The sequence below is a fragment of the Crocodylus siamensis genome, chromosome 10, assembly GCF_052110815.1.
Source record: "Crocodylus siamensis isolate JL-2025a chromosome 10, ASM5211081v1, whole genome shotgun sequence".
Classification (NCBI taxonomy): Eukaryota; Metazoa; Chordata; order Crocodylia; family Crocodylidae; genus Crocodylus; species Crocodylus siamensis.
The window spans coordinates 12,283,992-12,306,325 of record NC_143404.1 but is presented as its reverse complement, the minus strand read 5'-3'; the positions used below and the strand labels follow the sequence as shown (position 1 = coordinate 12,306,325).

Sequence of the window (22,334 nt, the reverse complement as noted above, 5' to 3'; positions counted from 1 at the left end):
TCTTTCCTTTTCTTCCTTTTCTGCTTGCAAAACAAATGGTTTTGGGGTGATGAGGCTGAGGGGAGAGGCTCTTCAGTTACAAAAGCTAACCCCTCCCCAGCCACGGGAAAGGGTCACACATTCTCACAACAAGGAGGCTCAAGTCCTGGCCCGTTAGTGAGGGCTACAGGTCTGACAACACGGATAGCTTAAGCCTGGGACGCTATACAGGAAGCTGGGATGTGGGCAGTCTGACAGACTCAGGCCAGGAAACAAGCCAAAAGCCAGAACCAGAAGGGAAGCCAGAGGTCATGGCGAGGTAGGAACCATAGAAACAGGCAGAAGCTGAGAGAAAACAGAGACCAGAAGACCAGCCAAGTACTAGGAGAAACTGGGAACAGGGAAACCAGCCAAGTCTCAGGAGAAAGGATGGTTAAAACATGAGTCTTACCACCAAATGAGCATGTCTACATGAGACATGAGTGAACGTCTCAGCACCTACACGTGCACCCGTACTTCGGAGGCAAGACACTAATCAGCCCTGCAGCAGGGGAGGATTTATAAATACAAATCCTACCCTGCTGTGGAGTTTTTTCATGCACAGCAGTGCACGTGTAGATGCTGACCTGGCTGCCTGGGGCAAAAGGGTGCTTCACTGACAGGGGGTGCCTGCTGGCTAGCCCTACGCTGAAGCACCCTCGTGCCCCAGCCAGCCCCTCTGCAGCACACTGACTCGGATGGAGCAGCCCCGGGCTGGCAGGCCGACCATGCGGGTTCCAAGTGCTGCGCATGAATAAGCTCCAGAGCTGATTGCTTTGGAGTTAATTGCCCCAGGGGTGCATGTTCAAACGGCATTCCCGGGAACAAAAACTCCAGAGCAATAAGCCCCAGATTTTATTTATGTGTACTAATTTCACATGTAGTTTTGCCCAACGAGGCCTTCAAACACCTGCAAGAGCCCAGCAGTTCCCAGCTGCCCGTCTATGGCACTCGCAGTTCCAGAGGCCAGCTGAATACTAGCCCCTCGATAACTTCTGCCACCATTGCTAGCAACTGTGAGAAATAGTCCTGGTCAAAACTGTTTCATCAAAATGGTTTTCAGCAGAAAATTGGATTAACAACTAGATGAATTTTGTCCACGGACAGCTTTACTTTCTTCAAGAGTTTTGGATCAAAAAAGCCAAGCATGTCCTGCATTTGAATTTTTACCAAAATTATCAAACTTTTTATGGCATATTTTGAAGAAAATATATTTTCCCTCAACATTTTCCAAAGGAAGCCTCTGATTGCTGGCAAAAGAAAAGAAAAGAAAAGAAAAGAAATAATAAAAATACTCACGATCCTCATGCCACATATCACTGGCTGTTCTGAAAAAAAAACTAATTCCACTGTACAATTATGCTGTACTATCACATAGCCTAAACAATCTGTTATTTAATCACAAATGGGGTAGAAACATCTGCACAAACTTCTAAGGCAAGCATCGGCTTTAAGAGAGCTAATGGAAGCAACACTTTGCAGGCCAGATCCAGCCTGTGGGCCATAGGTTGACAATCCCTGGTCTATAAGGGAAAAATCTGTCTCCAAAAAAAGCAGGAGCCTGTATCTAGCTGAAATCTGCACACAATTAAGCAACTGTAAATAGCAACTGGATGTAATACAGGTGTTTAAATAATATTGCCAAGCTCATGCTATCCCAAGAACTATTCCCAGCCAGGCTGTGTAAATGTGAGCTTTCCCCTGTGGCTTCTGGCTTTGCAGTAAAAGACACCTGACCTCAGTGCCAAAGACACCAGAAACTCAAAACATTATGCCTGGCAGGCTCGAGCCTGCCAGGGCATTGAACACCGATGGAAGCATCAGTGCTGCAGACAACTGGCCTGGAATGGAGAAACGATGAGTGTAGGCACAACTTTAACCCTGGATGAAGAAGTGTTAAAACTGGGGTGGGTTTGCTGCAGCTAAAATGCTTTCAGCTCTTTCACATGTAATAGTTGGCATGTACCAGCTGCTGCTCTTTTGAAACATTTCCTCTTTTGAATGGGCTTTCAGCGTTCCTACATCCACACCCATAGTTTCAAAACTAGAAGCAGATTGGCGGGGGAGGGGTTACCAAGTTACCATTGTTGACCCTTTGGTCCACCCAAACTTTAAACCAACTGCCTGGCAGTGGCATCAGCATTTTTACTCAAGCAGCAGTGAGAAAGTCACTTGACTTCATGGCTCATTATAATTTACTGATTTCTTCTGAACTCTTCATACCACAGATGTTAATGACCGCCCCCCCCCCGCTCCTTTTTAACCATCTTGATGTTGCACTAATCAAACCAGCCATTTTTCTGCAGTTCTGCTGTTTGTTGGCTACTCCTGGTAATGTACCGCCTATTTCACAGCCTTAGACTCATTTAACTCTAGCAAGAATCACTAACTCAGGTGTGGAAAAAATAAATTCAGGTGGAAACATTAATTCAGGTGTGGAAATAACTTTCAGTGAAGCATTGGGTGAACTGTCAAGATGCTCAAGAAGGTGAGATATTGTTTTATAAATTATTTTATAAACTGGAAAGCCATATATTTAATTCAAATGGCTACAGGACTAATGGAAAAACATCTTTTGATTTTTTCCCCCTAATTTAATGTGTTTTTATACATAATATGTGATATGGCAAAGTAATGCATATTCCAATAAAGTTTTGCTTCAGCTGAGCATATTAGTAAAGCTTCTAGTTTCTTTTTAACTAAAGAAATGTCCAATGTGTTACATATGATAAGGCATCATGCCATCTTGCACACCCCTTTTCAAAATCCTAGATCCTTCCATGCTCAGGGCCGCTTGACCGTATGTATGGAAAGTTAGCGTAACCTCCCATGCCGCTCACCAGTGTGTCTTGTTTGTATGGATTTTTCCAACTTTGCAGCTGCTTGAGGAAAGGACAGCTTGTTGCTGGGTTAGATTCTGGAAGGTCTTCAGGGGTTCTTGCCTGCCATGTCTTGCTGGAATAAATGTGTTTAATTGGGAGAAAAATTGTATGTACTGCCACTTCTGGTACCTTCCTTCAATCCTCCCATCCGCCTTCCCGTTTGGGGCTCCGCCTACACTCCACCCAATACCAACCAAAAATGTTATTTCTCAGTTTTCTAGGTCTGGTCTGGTATAGGTTCTTATATCCTGACCTTTTGAATTATACTAGTCAGATTTGGATGTTGTCTTGTCTGAGTTTTCTCAGGCCGTATTGGGTCTGGTCTAGACTCCTTCCCAACCCTGGGTTACCTTGCTCTCCAGTGTCTCTCTTCCTCTTTACGGTCTGTACTTGTCACGGTTCGGGCATCTGTCTCTCCTTTTCTCCTCAGGATCCTGATTGGTCCAATCCTGCAGGGGATGTCTGGAGTCCACAGCGCCACTTCAGGTAGGTCATTCAGCCCCCTGGGGTTCAGTTTATTTTTGGAGGCCCCTTCCTGGGGCAGCCACCACTTTCCTTCAGTGGGACTCTGCTCCATTCGGGGCCAATCTGGGTGTACTGGAGAACCCACTACCAGTTCCCTTGTCTCCCGTCCACCGGGCTTTTTATCCCAGCTTCAGGGGGTTGGCCTGTGAATCAGTGCTGGCATGCCACCATAAAGCATGCCCATGCCAACAGTCCTGGCTCCTCTGGGATCTGTTGTTCTTTTTTTTCTTCTTCCTCTGACGCCGTGTTGTTTCTACCATGGCTCCACTTCTGGCGCATTCCTGGTCAGTGCGGCATCCTGGCAGCTCCACTCTTCACCTGTTCCAGGTCAGTTTTTCCTCATGGCCTCACGCCTGCCACAGTTAGATAATTATCTTCTGATAGTCTCCCTGATGGTTTGGAAAACGACTTTTGAGACCCTGAAAAATACCCTACATTTGAAAGCCTGTCTAAAACTATCCTAACTACAGAGCTGGTCCAATAAAAAGTATAACCCACAAAAATCCTGCCCTTAGATCCTTGAGATTTTTCCCTGATTAAAGACACTTTTTGAGTAAATCAGAAAAAATGGACTTGGTTCACCCAAGGTCAGACCCCCGCAGTGTGTACAGATGGCTGCAATTAAGATTGCTTAAGAAACCAAAGTTTTGAACAGCAAGCCAAGAGTGAGTGAGAGCAAAGCATGTGCTTTCTTACTGGTTTGGGCATGGCTGAAGAAAACAGCTGGGCCCTTGTAGCCTGGCCTCCTTCTATATAAACCTTTTAATTTAGTTTGCTGTTTTGCTTCACTCCTGCATGGCCACAAGCTCTAGGAAGTCCAGTGCTGTTGCAGGGAGAGTTTTCTTAATGATTAGGTACTTTAAAACCATTTTATTTACTTTGGACATTTAATCAGTTGGCCAGTCTCCCTGGTGATTTCCTGCCAATCAGTTGCAACCCACACGTGGCTCGATGGCACGGTACTTGCAGCTCTCTGGAAATTGGCCGAAGCCCTGCCCACTTCTTCCCAGGGAGGCTCTGGGAGCACAGTCCAGCACTTCTCGCCACTCCAGCTTTCCCCACAGGGTGTATGCCCCGAATCTGCCCTCCTCCCTCCTCCTCTCCCTGCAGGACTGCTGGCTCAAGAGCGGGGCTGCCAGGGTGGGGGCTGCAGCCATGCCACTTACCCTGGGGTGTGCTCCCCATGGGGAAAGCCAGAGCAGCTCAGCTGTGCAGGGGGGACAGGTGGTCACCTCCATTCTAGGCTTCTCAGCACCACAGTTAAAAGGAACGAGATAGCACCCAACAGGACGCTGATGGAATGAGACCAAGGACCCATGAAACTTTCCCCCACACTGTTTTGCCCCTTTTGGGCTAAAACATGTCTTTGTGTAGCCCTCGCAGGTAGATCTGACAACAGGATGATGCCCTCACTTTGCTGACAGTAGCTGTTCGTAACTTTTAGAGACGGTTTTAAAAAACACACTTTGCTGTTTTGCTGTACGTAGTAATCCATCATAGGTGGATCCAGCACAAACACAGCAGATCCTGGGTCAAGTTATAAACAAGTGCAAATTCCAAGGGGAAAATATATTTAAAGAGAGCTTTGGATTTATTTTTAGAAGCACTGTAAATCACCAATAGGCTAAAAAAGAAGGGAAATTGGTTTGAAGACATAATCACTACGTCTTACATGCATGTTTTATTCATTGATCTCAAAACACTTTACAAAAGTGCATCATCATCACTACTGTAAGGGTCCAGAAACCGAGGCACAAGGCTGGAAGTAACTCGGGTTTACCCAGACCGTAGCAGAGCAATTAGCCCAGCTTCCTGTAGGTGAGACATTATTTCCATAAACCCGTGGCTCTCTTTTTTCATTTTAAAGAGACTTGAGCACTGTGTCTAAAGGTCAGTGGGACATTTGAAAATTTACTCCAAGGCCCCAAGTACTTAAGGCGCTTTAGCAAATGGGACTGAGGAGCCTGACTTGCTTCAAACTAGATGTTCAAAAGGCCTCTAGGCACCAAATCCAACCAGTGAAGACAAGCGAAACTATCAGACTCAGAGACCTGACTTCTACAAATCTGGTCCCTGGGCACTTGTGGAAGTTTCTCCCTGGCACTCAGATTTGGGCTCTAGTACTGAGAGCGCACCTTATTTTTGTGTGCAAGGTCCCCCAGCTGAAAAATAAGAATATTGCTGCTTCCGTGCTTCATGGGTGACTTGTGTGGAGAAAAATTATTAATACCTGCAAGGCACTTGAATATTAAGTTAGTGAGTGCTCAAAACAAAGGCAGGCATGGATAGGTTTACTCTATACAAATACTTTAAACCAATAATTAAAGTAATTTTCTCTTACATTTATCTTCCCTGTGCCCAGGTGTTTTCCTCCAAATACCGCTACAAGGTTGAGGGATGATCCCTGTTTTCATAAGTGCTAATGCCATCATTATCCTCTGCAAAGGAAACACAACTCTAAATATAAGTCTTGTCAGGAAAGGATGCTTGTGACAAGCATACAAATAAAGAGGCAGGGCACCTGTAGCAAGTGTATGTGCCATTTTAAATCTACTCATTTTATTGTATTTCAAGTTTACAACGGATTTTTCATATTTAAGAAAAAACCCACAAAAATTGTAGTTTATATTGGTCAGAGGCCTTCAGACTAATGATGCTTTGGAGATCTTATCACCTGAAAAGTTCTGTTCATGAATCGCTGCCATATAGGCAGCTTAAACTTCCAAAAGAGAACTGACCCATATATCCTTATTCCTTTTGGGATTCTTCATTCTGTTTCTTCAGGACAAGAAATTGGCTATTAAAATCTCCAAAATCCTTGGCAAGTTGTCATTGGACTTCCTCTTCTGCCCCTTCCTCAATCTTTCTTTTGAAAAAGACCAAGCAATTCTTGCTATAGGAATTAGTGGATTAGTTATAATTTTTATGCGAGAGGCAAGAAGTCTTGTGGGGGGGACAGGTGGTCACCTCCATTCTAGGCTTCTCAGCACCACAGTTAAAAGGAACGAGATAGCACCCAACACAGTTGGGATAGACATAAGCAAGCTTCTGGGTATCACAATAAGCTTCCTCAGGCCTCTATGAGAGAAGCCGACACAGCAGAACATTTTTTACTCTTTTTTTTTTTTTAATTTAGCCAAGGTCCTCATTGAACTCACTACTTTGAGTCAGATCCCAGCTGAGGAACTGTTTTGTTACCTTTCCCGCCCCCCCATTCTCACTCAGTTATTACTAGGGAAAGAAAGATGCAGTATTACATTATCATCTCAAATACAAACACTTTTGGGTTTGGATCCACAATTCATATGGAACTATATTTCTTTTTTTGCTATAGTTTGGGATGGGCTGCGGTCACACCACTCCTATTGAAGCAGTGCCACTCGCTAGAAAGGAATATGCAACCAGGGGGCCAGAACGATTGCACAAGCATGAGGAAGTATGACTGCATATTCTCTTCGTGGCAACACTCTCGGGGGTGGGGAAGAGTCCTGGTCCGTGCTCCAGGGGTTGCTTGCTCATATAAGAGTTACTGGAAAAAATTCATAATGTATCCTTCGTTGTTTTGGGAAACTGCCTTTTTAAGAGGTGCCAGCAAAGCAGAGGCTCATTATGCTGCGCTGATCCCTTGGAACTCAGGCATTGAATGAGACACGCATCTGTCAGGCTCCTTGGCTTTGAGGCATCGCTGGACAGCGCGGTCACACGGTTTGATTTCCAAAGGTGTTGAGCACTTGGTGCTCCCATGGACTTAAGTGAGGTTTCTAGCTGCTCAGCACCTGTGGCCATCAAGCTAACTGCTGTGCCTGCACGGATTAAGCAGGAGTGCTGTTTTTACTCATTTCCATGGGTTCTTTGCTTAGATCAGGGGCTGACGACCTGATATAAGCTGCAGACTGGAACAACCAGGCTCCAGTCCAATGTCAGCTGGGTGGCTTTGGCAGTGCATCAGCAGATGCTGGGGATTTCCTTGGGCCCACGCCGGTGCTACACAGATGGGAGTTGCACGTGCACCACTGCTGCTTCCCTCAGCCCCTGCCCTCCCGGTTGCAGCATAGACACAGCTTCCAACAAGTGAGGAGCTGCACTAGGACCAGGGCTCTGAGAAACAGTACTGTCCCATTTCAATTTGCGTTTCAAGGGAACAGCGTTTCATTTTGAATTTTGTTCCAATTTGAAACTGCTGTTCTGTTTTGTTTTGTTTTGTCAAAACAGTATTGCTGTTTTGACGTTTGACCCATAGGCTATAATGGGGAAGCTCAAAACAGCCTATTACTTGTCATTTTTGGCCTGATTTAGATGAAACTTGCAGGCATGGTAGCCCTTTTTGAGGTCATGAAGCCTGCCAAGGTGTCAAGAAGATAGGTGCAGGCATTTCAGGGAAACTGCACCTCAAAGTCTTGAAAGCAAAAAACTCATGGCACACGTGTGTGTTAAGCTACAGCGGGGTCAAAACTGAAGGGGTGGTGGCCCCTGTTGAGGCCACAAAGCTGCCAAGTTTCAAGGAGCAAGGTGCAGGAGTTCGGGGAAACTGCACCTCAGGATGTGCATAAGCAAAACTTGTGACATGGGTGACACTGTGTATGTTAAGGTGCAGCAGGGTGAAGGCTGCAGGGATGCTAGCCCCTGCTGAGGCCACAAAGCCTGGCAGCTTCCAAGGAGATGGGTGCAAGGCTTCTGGGTTCTGGTCCCTGCACCTCTGGCTGCTGACAGGCAAAACTCGTGACACGGGTGGGTGACACTGTGTGAGAGTTAAGGTGCACCCTCACTCAACTGACACCAAGGCAGAAAGCAGGGCAGTTCAAACAATGCAGTTCAAACAATGCTTTTATGCAGTTTTTCCATCCCTCCCCCAGAGTACCGGGATTGGAAGAGACCTCAGGAAAGGATGAGTCATTGGTCAGCTACACAGTCAGTAATGAGAGCAGTCCTCCCCAGCCCCCCTTGAAACATTTCGACTTGCCTTGTTTCGAAGCTCTCTGTTTCATTTCAATTTTGCTGTTTCGAGCTTGAAACAAGTCAAAACAGCATTGAAACGAAACTGCTGGCGAAATTTCGCACAGCCCTACCAGATACCTGTAAATTGCATCCACATTGTTATCACTTCTCCCCTCTTCCATTCCCCCAACACCCCAGGTGTGGCTGAAAGCTGCCCAGCCTCAGTGCTGTTTCCTGCTGGCTAGAAGCTGCACTCATGCTGCAATGTGAGACCAGGGCATGGAGAAGTGATGGTAGTAAGGGCATAGGCAAAGCCCCATGCCACTTACATGCCATTGAAGCTACCCAGTTCACGCTGGAGCCAGGAGAGCAGGAAGAAGTCACAGTGGCACAGGCACAGCTGGAAGCTGCACAGCTGCAGCATGGGTGCGGGCACAGGCAAAGCTCTCCAGCTCCAAAGACCGGATCCAGTGGCTCTGCATGCCTTTCTGACCGCTGGCCTAGAACGTTTCTGTTGCCAGACAATGAACTGAATGAATGCTGCCACCTGATGCAGAACATACACAACCAACAAGATATTTCTCAATCTCATCTCGATCTTTGGAAGAGGCTGGATCTCTCTTGTTTTTACCTAGTATCAATCGAGGAAGTGCTCTTAGCCCATTTGCTTTGCAAAGTTAACCTTCTTGCTGTGCTCTGCTTCCTAGTCATCCTTCCGCAAACCTGGCAGCCTCTGGCATTGATGAAGCTCCATTTGGTTGAGAAAACTGAAGTGCAGTGTTTTCGTAGAGAAAAGTGACTAAAATCCACTTGAAAGGCACTGAACAATGGAAGATAAAGCATAAGCCCTGCAAAATTTGAAAGAGTAAGGAGGAACAATTGAAAAAGGCAAAAGTCATTATATGAATGATGAACAAAACCCCCCAAACAAATATAAAGATGTAAAACCACTAGGATAATGCTTCATATTTCGAATTCTCTTCAAAATTATTTTATTCAGTATTTTACAAACAATATCATAGTTTTTATAAGAAAGTACATCAAGAATCAACTACTTGAAATCAACTTTGTTACATTTCAGAATATTTACATTCATAGAAGAAATGGGTTTCTGATTTATAAAAATATTTGGCTTTCTATATATATATGCACACACACACACAAAGCTGTAGGCAACAGTGGCATATTAGTGGTTCACGGTGCATTTGCAAGCAAGGCACTATGCTGTCATGTAGCGTGATAAAATCATTTTATTCAAGTTAAGGAATAAGCTGTCCAAGTTTACGGCCCACTCCTCAAGCATGCCAGTAACTTTATTCACAAGATTCAGCCCACCAGTTCAAAGGGGACCACTCCAGTGAATAAACTTACTCATTTACTTAGATGTTTGCATGTTTAGGGCCATGGAAGGCAATAAACAAGCCACCGTGGGTAACAACATAAAAGGGCATAGCTGTATTGTCCAGCCAGGTGCCTATGACAGTAATCACTAGCAGCTTCCAAGATGCCAGCCACATGGTAGTGGTGTTATGTTATACTGGATCTAGTGCTGTTACAGCAGATCTCCTGAAGTAATTAAAATCTCTGGAAGGAAAATGTTTTCCCCAAACATTTGGATGAATAAGAATTTGCAATTTTCAGTGTTGCCTGCATGTGAAAAGGCAGTATGCACAAAAGTGCTGTTTTCTGTAGCACCAAGGAAGGATTACGTGATTTAAAGCTTAAGACTGGGGATCAAAAGCCCCAGTTTTATACCCGACAATGTTACAGACTTTTGCTGTGCCCAGCAGCAAGTCACAACCACTCTGGGCCTTTCTTTGCCTATCTTGGGAATACAAAACAGCGCATTTACAAACAAATTAAAGGCCACATGTGCTCCAGGCTCACCTGCTACAGAAGGAAGAAGTATTAGAATTATATAATAAATATTACATTCAAAAGTAAACAACAAATTCTAATTAATGGTTTCAAAGTACAGATAATCCTGCTGAATATGTATGTAAGCCTTCACAGACACTTATGAAACCCTGATAAGGTGGTCTTATCTCCTTTTTATGAACAGGGTCACTGAGTTCTTGAGGTTAAGTGCTTTGTTCAGAGTGGTAAAGGAAATCAGTTCAAGAGCTAGGATTTGAACTCAGAATTTTCTGGCTTCTTTTCTAAGGATCATTTGGCCATGCCTTTCTGTTATGACAGATAACCATATAATCTACGTGGTCAGAGAGTGAGTTTACATACCATGAAGTCAATAAATCCTAGAAGATGAGTTAGAATATGGACCACTCTAAATAGTTTCCAGTTCTGGTGAACTCAAAGCAACCTGAATTCACGTAGTATTCTAATCCTGGATGGGCATTACAAGGAACTGAACAACCCTTTAACTCAAGGCCAGCTTCTGCCACTTTCTAAAGAGCATTTAATTAATTCTTTGAGAACAAGAGGACTAGCTCGAGACTACTTCATATGAATTAAGTGTGATAGAACAAGATTTTCAGTACTGCATACTGAAAATCTTCCCATCAATGCATCTATATTCCATACAGTTTTTCTTCTGTTCATTGAGCTAACTATCAGCATGTGAAGTGGTACTATTTCTGAAGTATTTATAATAATGCAGATCGGAGTATACAGTACTTCTGGATGGCTCCACCATGGAACTCAACCCTGTGCCTTAAAATACTTTTATGTTATGCCCAGAGGAGTCTCCTCCTTTTTATGTGGAACCTCCTTTAAACTAAAGAAAGAAAGAATGGAGCATTTCCAAAAAGTCTGGATTTGTCAAGAGTCAGAAGATCCTATCCCAATCAACGTAATACTAAAAGGAGGTGAAAGGCAAACCATGTCTTTCAAAGACCATGACTGAGATTGTATCCTGATATACAGTACTTTAGGTCTGAAAGATTCATTCTGAACACTTCATGTTCAAAGGTTAAATACAATGTGATGCTATCAGAACATCCTGCATGCATCTACAACTGGGCTTAGTCCCCTACCAAATGTTATTGACTGCTCACTGATCTCTCTGATAACAGTTTAGGAGGGAACGCCTTGGTTAGATTTTGAGTCTGAATCCTCTAAAATTGGTGCATCCTCCTCCATGTAATCTAGACGACCTACAGATTTAGACAGTATAATAATGCAGAACCCCACACCAACACCCAATATTAAATACCCATGCACCTAACAGAGGCACAAAGGAGGGTTTTCCATTTTTTAGAAGACCAGCAGGGAGAAGGAGGCATGTTTTGACATCAGAAAGGCATATTACTGGTTTGACATATCTGCGCTGGCAGCAAAATTGGGAGATTTTTCAAGTCAGCTGGTTCAGTCAATGGTCTTAAGATTGCTTAATGAACTGTGGAGCATTAAAAAAAAATTCAAGAAAGAAAATTGCCTTCAAGTAACAAAATAGAGTAAATCAGTGGAAAAAGCAAGTGGTAAATAAAGTGTTAATAATGTGTTAGATCTTGGCCAAGAATTAGTTCTAATTTTAGAATATGCATCAGCTGCAAGTACATGTGCATTAAGACCTCTTCTGAAACAATTCCCAACAACCTCATGCTCAGGAAGAGGTCATAGGAATACAGTAAGCCAGTTATGTAAGTAGAGTCATTACTGAGAACTCACAACTGATGTCTTCCACTTCAAACTCTTGTGGCTACCAGCCTTTTGCTGTAAAGTACAGGAAAAAGTATGCTTTCATATGCTGCCACCCATGTCAGTTTAGAACGGATCTTTTTTTTATTATTTAACCACACATATCTGCACTAACTTTTAGGATATCACTGTGATTAGATTTGTCTGTTTTATAGCGAATGCATAAAATGGGCACAGAAATGGCAAATTATACCATGCAAGAGCAAGCTTTAGAATATTTCAAAGGCTTTTATTAAACAAGGCCCCATATTAAGGGGGACTCATGGTTTCATGCATGGTCCTGCTACATAGATTTGCCATGTTGAGGCCATTGTGTAATCTGGAGTGAGGCTTTAAAACATTCACTTTAGGTTGACCACCTTGTGCACTAGCTTCAAGTCATACAGCATGCTATAAAATGCAGTTGCCAGGGATGCGCCACTGTCAAGAAAAGAGCAGCCCTCTGAATCAGCTGCATCTAACTGGTTACAGCACACGGAAACATATTTAGATTCTTGCCCACCCTCCAAAGACCCACACAGTGCAACATAATCCAACCTCAAGGGCACAGAAATAGTCTTATCTATGATACATTAACACTGGCCAACTTCTGGCTACACGTTTACAGGTACAGACAGGAGGAACCAGACAATCCAATTACTTACAGTATATACATGTGCATGTGAGAAAGTGAGACAAAAGGGGGGGTCTACACATTCTCCTATAAGGCAGGAAGTAGTGCACCAAAACTGCTGCTACAGCATGATCACCAGGTAAAAGAGCAAGAAATCCTGGTTATCTAAATGCTTAGCAAATGCTAAATTTAAAAAAAAAAAAAAGGAAGAAAACCAGTAGTAAAACGTAAAATGTTTGTAAACTGCATTACTAGCTTTGATTATAAAAAGGTTAGATTCTATTTATTAAACCATAAAAAGTACCACAGAATGTCTCCAATAGATTCATCTCTTAAACTTTTCCAACCAAAAATACTGCACTTTCAGAATTGTGCAAAATGAGATGCACAGAAAACATTTCCTGAAAGAAATACAGATAATACCTAGACAACTTCTGTTTCCTGGTATTATTTTCATCATGATTTCTTGGTTTTTTGCACTTTTATTTAAATGTCATGGATTTCATGATATTTGTAAGAAAACAAGTTCACATAAAATGATGCTATTGGCACTTAGTCAAGAAATTTTTACTGTCAGTAACACCCATGCAGTTCCACTGCCTTCAAGTCAATGCAGCCACACAGATGTAGAGGAGCCAAATTTAGCCATCAAATGGAAAAAAAAATGACAAAGGAAATTAAAAAATCTCATGAAAACAGACATTTGTTTGCTCCCTGAAACAAGCTGCACAAAGGCTTTAAGACCAACTTAAAGGATTAGCTTGTAATGTATTCTAGAAGAAAAACAAACAAACAAAAAAAGATAAAACCTATTTGCATTGTTTAAAATAAATGTGAATGGAATAAACCACATCCCAGTATCAGGTGTAAACGATTTCACCCTGTGGCCACGTTAAAAAGTTATTTGACATGCAGTGTGCTACCAAAACGTAACTAGTGCAAACTCTTTGCATTAGAAAATGCATTCCAGCTAAGATAAAACACAGTTTTCAAATTTGTTTCTCTATGCCCTTAAACCAGCACGGCTACAACCTACACCCCTTTCTCAGTGTTTTCCATTTTTCCCCTGCCTGAATTTGTTCATAAATGTGTCATGGACAATGCAACCTCTGTGAAAATGTATACCATTAGAAAACTGTCAACCCAAATGTTTTTGCTACCTTTTATCCTTTAAATAAGCTTTTTGCTCTGGAATGGTGGTGTCTGTCTGTCAAGCAATCCAACATCATTGGCAGTCTTTTGTTACTAATTAGTACGAGTTGGCAAGTTTTAACTCTTGCTGATATGCAGTATGTTTTGTGAAGGTTCCCTAAGGACTGAAGTCACTCCAGACCTCATCTTCAAGCACCTTTGTACACAGAGTTTCATCATTATTTGAAGATGCAGACTCTGACTCTGTTGATCACATAGTGCTCAGTATAACTGACATATTAAACAAATGCTGACAGAGATTTCAGGGAGGGACCTCCAGTATTTGTGTTCATATAAAATGGAACCTACTGAAAACTGTGCTTAATAAATAAGTTTATAATTACAGGAAATTAAATGTTGCCACCAGCACTTTCTTGTAGAAAAATTAAAGAAAAGTCTCTCTACTTTTCAGTCCATCATGAAGTATGCAGTGTAGATGCATCAAACAGCTGTGCTTTTAAGAATCACGGGACGTTCTTCTTCATCCTTTGAAACCCTTGGACCACTAGATGAATGTCTGTATTTGATTCTGGAAAAAATGGAAAAAAATAACTGATAATACAACACTCCTGAAAGAAACATCCTCTGAAATCCCAAAGTTAGTTTGTAGGAACTCTGATTCAGGAACATAGGCATGTGCCTGACTTTAAAATATCCCATTGACTTTAATGGTACAAATCACACCTTAGGCTATAAATGGACGACACCAAATGAAGACGGTCAGCTGTGCTGGGGTGTCCCAGAAAAAATGATCCACTTCACTGGGTGACACCAATTATCCACAGGTTCAGGCCTCTACTGCTCCTGACGCCCAATCCTGCAGGACAACTGCAAACCGGGGAACCCACTGTCACACCCCAACTTGGGATGAATCTCTGTCAATGGGGGAACCACCCAGGGCCATACAAATGTGATTTGTGTGTGTCCAAGGAATCGCCTGCCAGACAATTCTTAGAGTGCGCATCTGTAAGCAGGGAACCTGCAGTATTCACTGTGGGAATCTCCATCCTTCCTGGGGCACATCTCTGCAAACAGGGGAATCTGGGCAGGCACTCCCAGGGCTTCAGGGACCCAGTCCTGTGCACCCTAGGAAGGACTCTAGTGTGTGCAGGATATGTCCCTGAAGACCTGCGGCAGTTCGAGAGTGCAGGCACCTCTGGACTGCTTTGCCCTCCCACCGTAAAACAAACAGACACCTGTTGCAAAAAAAGCAGCGCAATTTTATACCACCTATATATTGTGGCCACAAATGCTGTGGTGCAACAAGAGGTAAGGATGTTTGTTTGCTAGACCGTTGTGTCACCACATAATTTGTATGGCAGCACAAAGGAGCCATTTGTTACTGGCCTTACAGTCACACACATGTTTAAGTATCTTCCCGAACTGGGGCCACAGTTAAACCCTGAGCGCCCGCGTGCCTACCTGGCTGTTTGGGTTAGGCCATCAAAGAAATGCTAACCTACCAAAACACAACTGCTCTGCCCACAGCCATGTCCAGCAATTTGGGAGAACAAAGGGGTGACTGCTGTCCTGAGTGGCCCGTAGTGTGCCTCTTAGTGCTGCTCTCATAAGAGCCCAAGCATTATATTGGGCTGCACAATCTGGGATGTTAAGGGACATCTTCTCAGAGCCCTGTTAGTTCAACAGGTTGAAAGTGTTCTGTACTTCACTGATACCCAGGTGACTTTCCAAAATAAGCACATCAGGAGAATTTGGATGATGCATGTCTATACTGGGGAAGACTTTCAGACAAACCAACCTGACTAATCAAAACCATCTGATCTAAAAACAAACAATGTCACCTTATGTACTCAGGTGTTAATGCTACTTTTGTTAACAGCTTTAAAATATGGTTAGAGTCTTAAAACTATGTGAAATGGCTTACTTTTAAACACAGAGGCTCTTTATGTGAACTTTTGCTTGCATTAAACACAGCAGTGGAAGCTGTGTTGAAAACAGGAAGTTCAAAGAACTGCAACTGTAGAGCCAAATTCTTCTTTTAAGGAAGCCTATCCAAAGCCTGCCCTCCTTTCCAAGTAATGAGCTAATAGTTGTTTCTTGTATATTTACGCCTAACCTCTTGACCACTTCTGTTACTTTACTCTAAATTCCATCCACTTTGTGAGCAACTGTCAAGCAGCAACATGTGTTGTATGTACAGCATATCAGTCAGACACCATCTTGACTCTTAACTCCATTAATATCATGAGTAAGACCCATTTTATTGTGTATTTCTTTTTTCTTCAAGGTTTCTCATCTGCCAGGCACTTACTATGCAGCTGGAATAAAACAGCTAGGAAGCAGCTTTATGAGGGTATTTATGACGAATGTTAGTGGTTTCCTAAGAAAGTAGAGTAGAAAACAACCTTTACCCTTTAACCTGCAGCATCTGCTCAATCGTGTCTGGAAGAGGAATACCATAACTTTCTGGGAGAAAGAGAGTAAGGATTCCTGTCAGCACAGTCAGGCTTCCCATCAGGATGTATGGGAGGAATCTGTCATAAGCACCTGGTAAAACACAGGACATGCTAACATCAGGTATACAGTGTTGTCAACCCCACCATGCCAAAAATCATGAGATGAAAGATAAAAATCAGGAGATTGGTAGGTAAATCATGAGATGCTATTTTTAAAGTATGTGTGTGTGTATGGGGGGGTGTTATCTGTGAAGGTGTTGGGGGCTGTGGGTGGGGGGTTTGGAGCCTGGAGAGGTAGGGTCCGCACACACCTTGGCAGGAAGTGGGGTACTGCGGGTCAGTAGTGAGAAGCAGCAGCAGGGCTGGGCAGGCTGTGGCTTGGGACTGAGGAGCAGACAGACAGAGACACAGATGTAGAGGCAGAAACACAGACAGCACCCAGCTGGTAAGTTGAGGGGAAGGGGCAAGGGGAGAGGGAGATCGAGGTTCTTGCGGTGAGGAAGGGAGTGGGGCAGGGGCAAATGGGGCCCCAGGGCTGAGGCACATCGCCCAGAGGTGTGGAGGAAAAGGGGAGCACAGCTCCCCACAGCAATGCACCCCCCGCCGGGGATGTCATGGTGGCATGTGCCCCTGCAGGGCAGAGGCGGACTGCCTGCTGCAGGCTGGGACTCTGTGCCCTGCTGCCTTTGCCCCGGGGGCTCAGCTGTGTGATGCCATTGCTACCCTGCCAGGTGGGCAGGAGATGTTGGGTGCATTGCTATGCATGGTGTGTCCTCTGCCCACCTGGCGGCAGGAGACACACTGGGGTTGGGTGGCTGAGCTCCTAAGGCAAAGGCAGCAGGGTACAGAGCCCAGCCCACAGCAGGCAGCCCATCTCTGCCCCATCACTGAGTCCTAAATTTCCAAATGAAACAAAGCATTCAGTGATCTTGGATTTCTAAATGCTTTCTGAGTTGAGGTTACCCATAACAGAAAAAGTAGAAGTTGCTGGGATTCCACTGTAGCATGTTTGCTAGCTAACCTGAGATAGATAGAAGGGAACTGCCTGGATTTTATGAAGCAAGATGAAGGAATGGCCATGAAAATATATGTTTAACCCAGTTCACTGGAGCAGAACTCAACCTATCCTTGCAATATGGTATTTTTTCTCCAAGGATACGCCATTTGGGGGGAAATACAATAACCAGAATCTTACCAAGGTACACAAAGTATGGCGAGAGGATGCTGCCCAACCTGGAGGCCATGGAACTTGCTCCAACTCCCATATTTCTCACAACTGTTGGGTACAGCTCAGCAGTGTACACATAAACCATTGAAAAGGCAGACGTGATTCCAAATTTCCCAAACATGACCAGGATAATGGACATGATCTGAAGAGCTGAAATAAAGAGCCGAAGAAAAAGCATAAGCACAATGCAGCACATCACCAGGCTTATTAGTTCAAGAGTTATTTTTACATTTTCTCTTCCATTAATCCCTGGTGTGTATGGGATTTGGAGTTTTGTGCGCCAACTTTCTTAATTCATTTAAAACCAGATTCTTGATAAAACAGATCTGCTTTTCTCACAAGGATATCTAGCTCTTCAAAGGTTAAAGGACTGAGATGAGAGCCCTTGAGAAATGCAGAACTGGAAAGGACCTTGTGGGCTACTGAGTCCAATCCCTCACTACTACAGGCAACACTTTTAGATAATCCACTTCATGAATTGATTAAAACCCTTATTAGAATTAGTTGAAGTTTTGACCTTGCTGCACCTTTTTGAAGTCTGTTCCGATGGGTAGAAAGCTTATCAAGAAGAAGAAACGTTAGCAATGTATTTCTAGGGCCTTCCTTCAATCCTAACTTGTGGAATGAATTCTGTAATAAAAACAGATCATGCCTCAGTCCAGTTGGCTTAAAAGCCAGGAAACAAAAAACATCCCCACCTCTGATCCTCTGAGGATAAGATGGTTTGGATTTTAGTTTTTATTTCTTTTGCAAAATAGGTGCATATACTATGACTGATAAGAACCTGTTCAGGGTCAAAACCACTAAGGGAAAAACAATGGTGGCAATTTTACTGTACTGAGAGTAGAGATCTAAAGTGATGGGACTCCAAGTGCACAGTGTCTTCCTTTAAACATATTTAACTACCAAACGTTCCCTTAAAAAACAGCACCACACATTTACTTTTCAGGCTTCTGCTCATCACAGGCTAATGCGGAAAATAATTGATTGACAAATGGTCCCAATTCTCTAGGGAAAGATCACCTACAAGTACCACCCAGGCAACCCTCATGACTTCTCTACTGGCTTTACTCCTGCTGTCACAGTAGGGTTTGACTGCGGCAGCATGGGAATAAACAGTGTTCGAGAAAGAAAAGACTCAGAAAAAGACCTGATGTCTCATGCAAGCTTCTGGAGCCACAGAGGTGGAGGAGAGGGACAAGGATAGGAAAGGACCATCTGCATTTGGTCCACAAGATTCCTCTCCTCCACATCTGCTGAGTGCTCAGCACTAGATTTCACCCCTATAGTATATGAGTTTTATATCAGCTAAAAGGTCCATACATGCAGGCACCAGCTGAATGAAGAGAAGAACACAGCCTCCCAAGAACAACGCAGCTGATACCGAATACCGTCGGGGAAGATTTTGGAGAAGCAGCCAGGAAATAACATAGGCTGGAACTTCGGTAACCGCCGAAAGGAAACAGTTTAAATAGGCATCTCCATGCAAGTTAGGAGTGTCAAGTGAGAGACCAAAATAGCCGACAGAGATTATCATCCTGAAAGACATGGAACAAAGGAAAGAATCAGACGACTTGGCTCCTCTCCGTCTGTCTATGACCAATCTGCCAAGAGCCACTCACGTTATTACAGTGCATTCATTTAGTGCCTAATTAATTAACATTGATTTAATGCCTACCAGGCTCTCTCATTTCTGAAACTAGCCTCAAAAATGTATCCGGCAGGGAACAGTCAGACAAGGCTTCCCAAGACTTAAATTCTTTGTCCAGTTTTTCCTTGAATTGAAAGCAATTTCTGAAAACCCTCAAGGCTCATGTGACTGGAGGATTCCAGGGGAATTTTGCTGGTGCCCAAGTACATGAAATCACAGCCTACTAGAAAGTCACCATTGCTGAATGTTCTTACGGGAACAGTGGCTGCATACAGCTTCCGCCGTCTTAGACCCAGTATGTATCTAGTTCTCTCCAATTATACTGCTGTAGCAAAACCAGTTCATGCACGTGTCATTCCTCAATGAGGCAGCATGGGCCCTTGCTCACTGAACTGATTCCTACCAGCACCTAAGGCTTTTAACACAGAGCTGAACAATCTGGATGGCAGAGTTAAGGGCAGCAGTCATGTTCAAGATGCATGACTGTTCACTGCAATAACAAAACCACTGAAAAATAATGACAGGCTTAGTATAAAAGCTCAGGGTTGGAGTAGTGAACTTGGCCAGCTTCCAAAGTTAGGACGCAGCCCTGATGAGATTTTTATTAACTACGGATAGCGAAGGGCAAAAGGGAACGCTGGGCAGAGGGAGCTGTGCTCAGAGAAAGAAAGCTCTGACTGCTCTTTCTGCTGACCTGCGTGCTTGCAGTGGTTTTGCAAAGCAAGGGAGCTAGAACCTGGGGAGGGAAGGTTATGTTTCAACAGGAAAAGGATAAACACTAGACTAGAGAAATGGGGAGTTAATGACTACTGGTCCTCTCTGAATGAATACATATGTGCTCTCCTTTACCATTAATTGTAGCACTGCCCACAGCCATCAACCAAATCAAGACCTACAGTGCTTGGCACTTTGCTTGGCCCAAAGTAAATAATCACCCTACTATAAAAAGCTTGAACTCTGAAAAGACAACCTCTTTTCCCTTCTAGCTTCAGGCACAGCTAAAAGGCTTCATGATTCAATTGCTTAAAACAAAATAAGGAGCTTCTGGTATACCTGTGGAGACATAAACAGGCCCTTTGTAAAGCAACATGACTAAGAGGTCACTATGACCTAGCAAGTTTCCTCCCATAACCTGAAAGCCAAAGCTTTGCCTGGCCAAAGAATTATTGTTCAAAGACTTTAATGAGATAGACAAACAGTTCTCCCAGCAAACTGTCCTTTTGAAACCTGCTGCTGACTGAATTTCCTTCTGTGCCATATGCAGATCTGCACGTCCACAAATTAAGCCCAAGAGATTACCCAATTCAGGGCTCCTTGCACCAATGCAGTTTACATTAGGCTGTCACACTCGAGAAAACAAGTTCTCATAGAGGGATTCACATATTACTTAATGATGTGGTTTCCCACTCCTGACCAATGAAAGAGACTGGAAAAGGGATCTGTTATAGACTCATTGCCTCTGAACCAAATCTCAAATGGTCTGAGATGGGTGATGTTTGGGAGGGAGTCACCCTAAAGTATAAAATATTAGATCCACAGTTCATAGTCCAGAACCATCTTTACATTATTCACAGAGGAGAAAACAGTGGTCAGCTTTTCCAAAGTAAAAAAAACACTATGATGGCTGCTGGCTGTGAACTCAGAGGACAGGGAGGTCAGGCAACTCTTCCAAAACCAGCAGAATTCCCATCCGCAGTGCACACTGCATGTGCTGGACACAGACATTTTAACACTAGGATTTTCCAAATGAATACTCTCTGCATGAAGTAAGCATATCTGGAATATGGAAACAAGACATCAGGCTTGAAACAGTTTTCTTCAACAAGTGAAAAGCAAGGTGGGCTAAATAAGTTAATGGGTTCAATACTTTTCTCATATTCACCATCTAATTAAAAATGTGATAGTCACTTATGTAAATACTATCTACAGACTATATAATAATTGTGGTTCTTTGAGAGGCTCGTCTTTCAGGTCTGTGTGTGAGGGAAGGGGGTGGGGGTGGAATCTAGTCCTGTACAGGGGAGGATCCTAAATAAATTAATTAATAAAATGTAAAAAACAAAACAAAACAAAACACACCAAAAACCCAGTAGCACTGCACTCAGTAGCTTGTATATAGGCAGAATTATTCCTAAAGACCTACTCCAAAATAATTCCCATGTGATTACTCTTACCCTGGAATATGAGCAAGTTAGGCTGAACAAGCTGAATTCACTTCCACAGGAATTTAATGAGGAAGAGCAAGTCTACCTTAAATTCACAGCCTAATATTAATCAGAATTAACTTCCTTGTACAGACAAACCCAGCCAAGGTAATTTTTAAACAATAAACTTGAACTAACTTCTCTAACAGCTATTAAATTACAGCTACAAAACAATAGTCCTAATTCATCTCTTTGTAGATCAAGAGATATTGACCCTGGAGGAACTGAATGGCAGCTGATGCTCCTCCACTCCTTATGCATTTGATTATTGTATTCATTAGGATGGAGATAACTGCCAAGAGTGTAAGGACAATCACTATGTAGCATACCCCAAATGAAAAACATCCTGCACTTCATCTTAACCTGACTTAAGCTGTTCTTTGTCCTTTGAATTCTCACTACTTGTGTCTGTGCCACTTCCTATAAATAATTCTTTAAGCATTCTTAGCCAGCAGTCACTTACTGTTGGCTTCATGCTTGTGTTCTTGGAGCATACTTTTACTTACCAAAGAATCACTGACATAATAGTGATAGATCGGATATTTCGGGTCCTCAATAGGTCCAAAAAGCTGTACGTCTGCTGCACCTGGGAATCCAAGTCTTGCATCTGAGGGGGAAAAAAAAAAAACAGTACACAACCATAGGAACAATGTCACTAGAGCACAAGGCTGATCATAAAGAAGACATGGACAGTGCTGATTATCTGAACAGGTTGTAGACACCTTGCTTAGTGAAGAGATTTATCTAAAGAGGATTAAAACCTGTGCATTGTTCCTAACAGCAGGAGTGATGAACATTAGAAAAACTACCAACCAGAATAATAGATTGCATGCTTTAAAGGAAAAGGTGTCGATTTACCTCAAGCTAATGCTTTAAGAGATAATTACAATTTTGGATTAAAAGTTGTAATTATATCATCACTTCTGTTCTTTACATATCATTACTGGGAGGGGTCTTTGCATAACTGCTATAAGGTACAAAAATACTGAAAGTTAGGGCTCTGATCTTGCAAA

General features: G+C 43.2%; 1 protein-coding gene across 1 annotated transcript in view; it reads right to left on the bottom strand.

Moving 5' to 3' along the window:
• Nucleotides 1-9,322: 9,322 nt before the first annotated feature.
• Nucleotides 9,323-22,334, bottom strand: part of LOC149856236 (organic cation/carnitine transporter 2-like) — a 43,165-nt gene continuing 30,153 nt past the window's right edge. The window contains exons 6-10 of the mRNA XM_090065293.1: nt 21,828-21,928; nt 18,790-19,004; nt 17,434-17,616; nt 16,194-16,329; nt 9,323-14,350 (exon numbers count right to left, since the gene is read on the bottom strand). Of these exons, the coding sequence (XP_089921419.1) occupies nt 14,263-14,350; nt 16,194-16,329; nt 17,434-17,616; nt 18,790-19,004; nt 21,828-21,928 (723 nt within the window). The 3' untranslated portion in view covers nt 9,323-14,262. The remainder of the gene's footprint in view (nt 14,351-16,193; nt 16,330-17,433; nt 17,617-18,789; nt 19,005-21,827; nt 21,929-22,334) is intronic.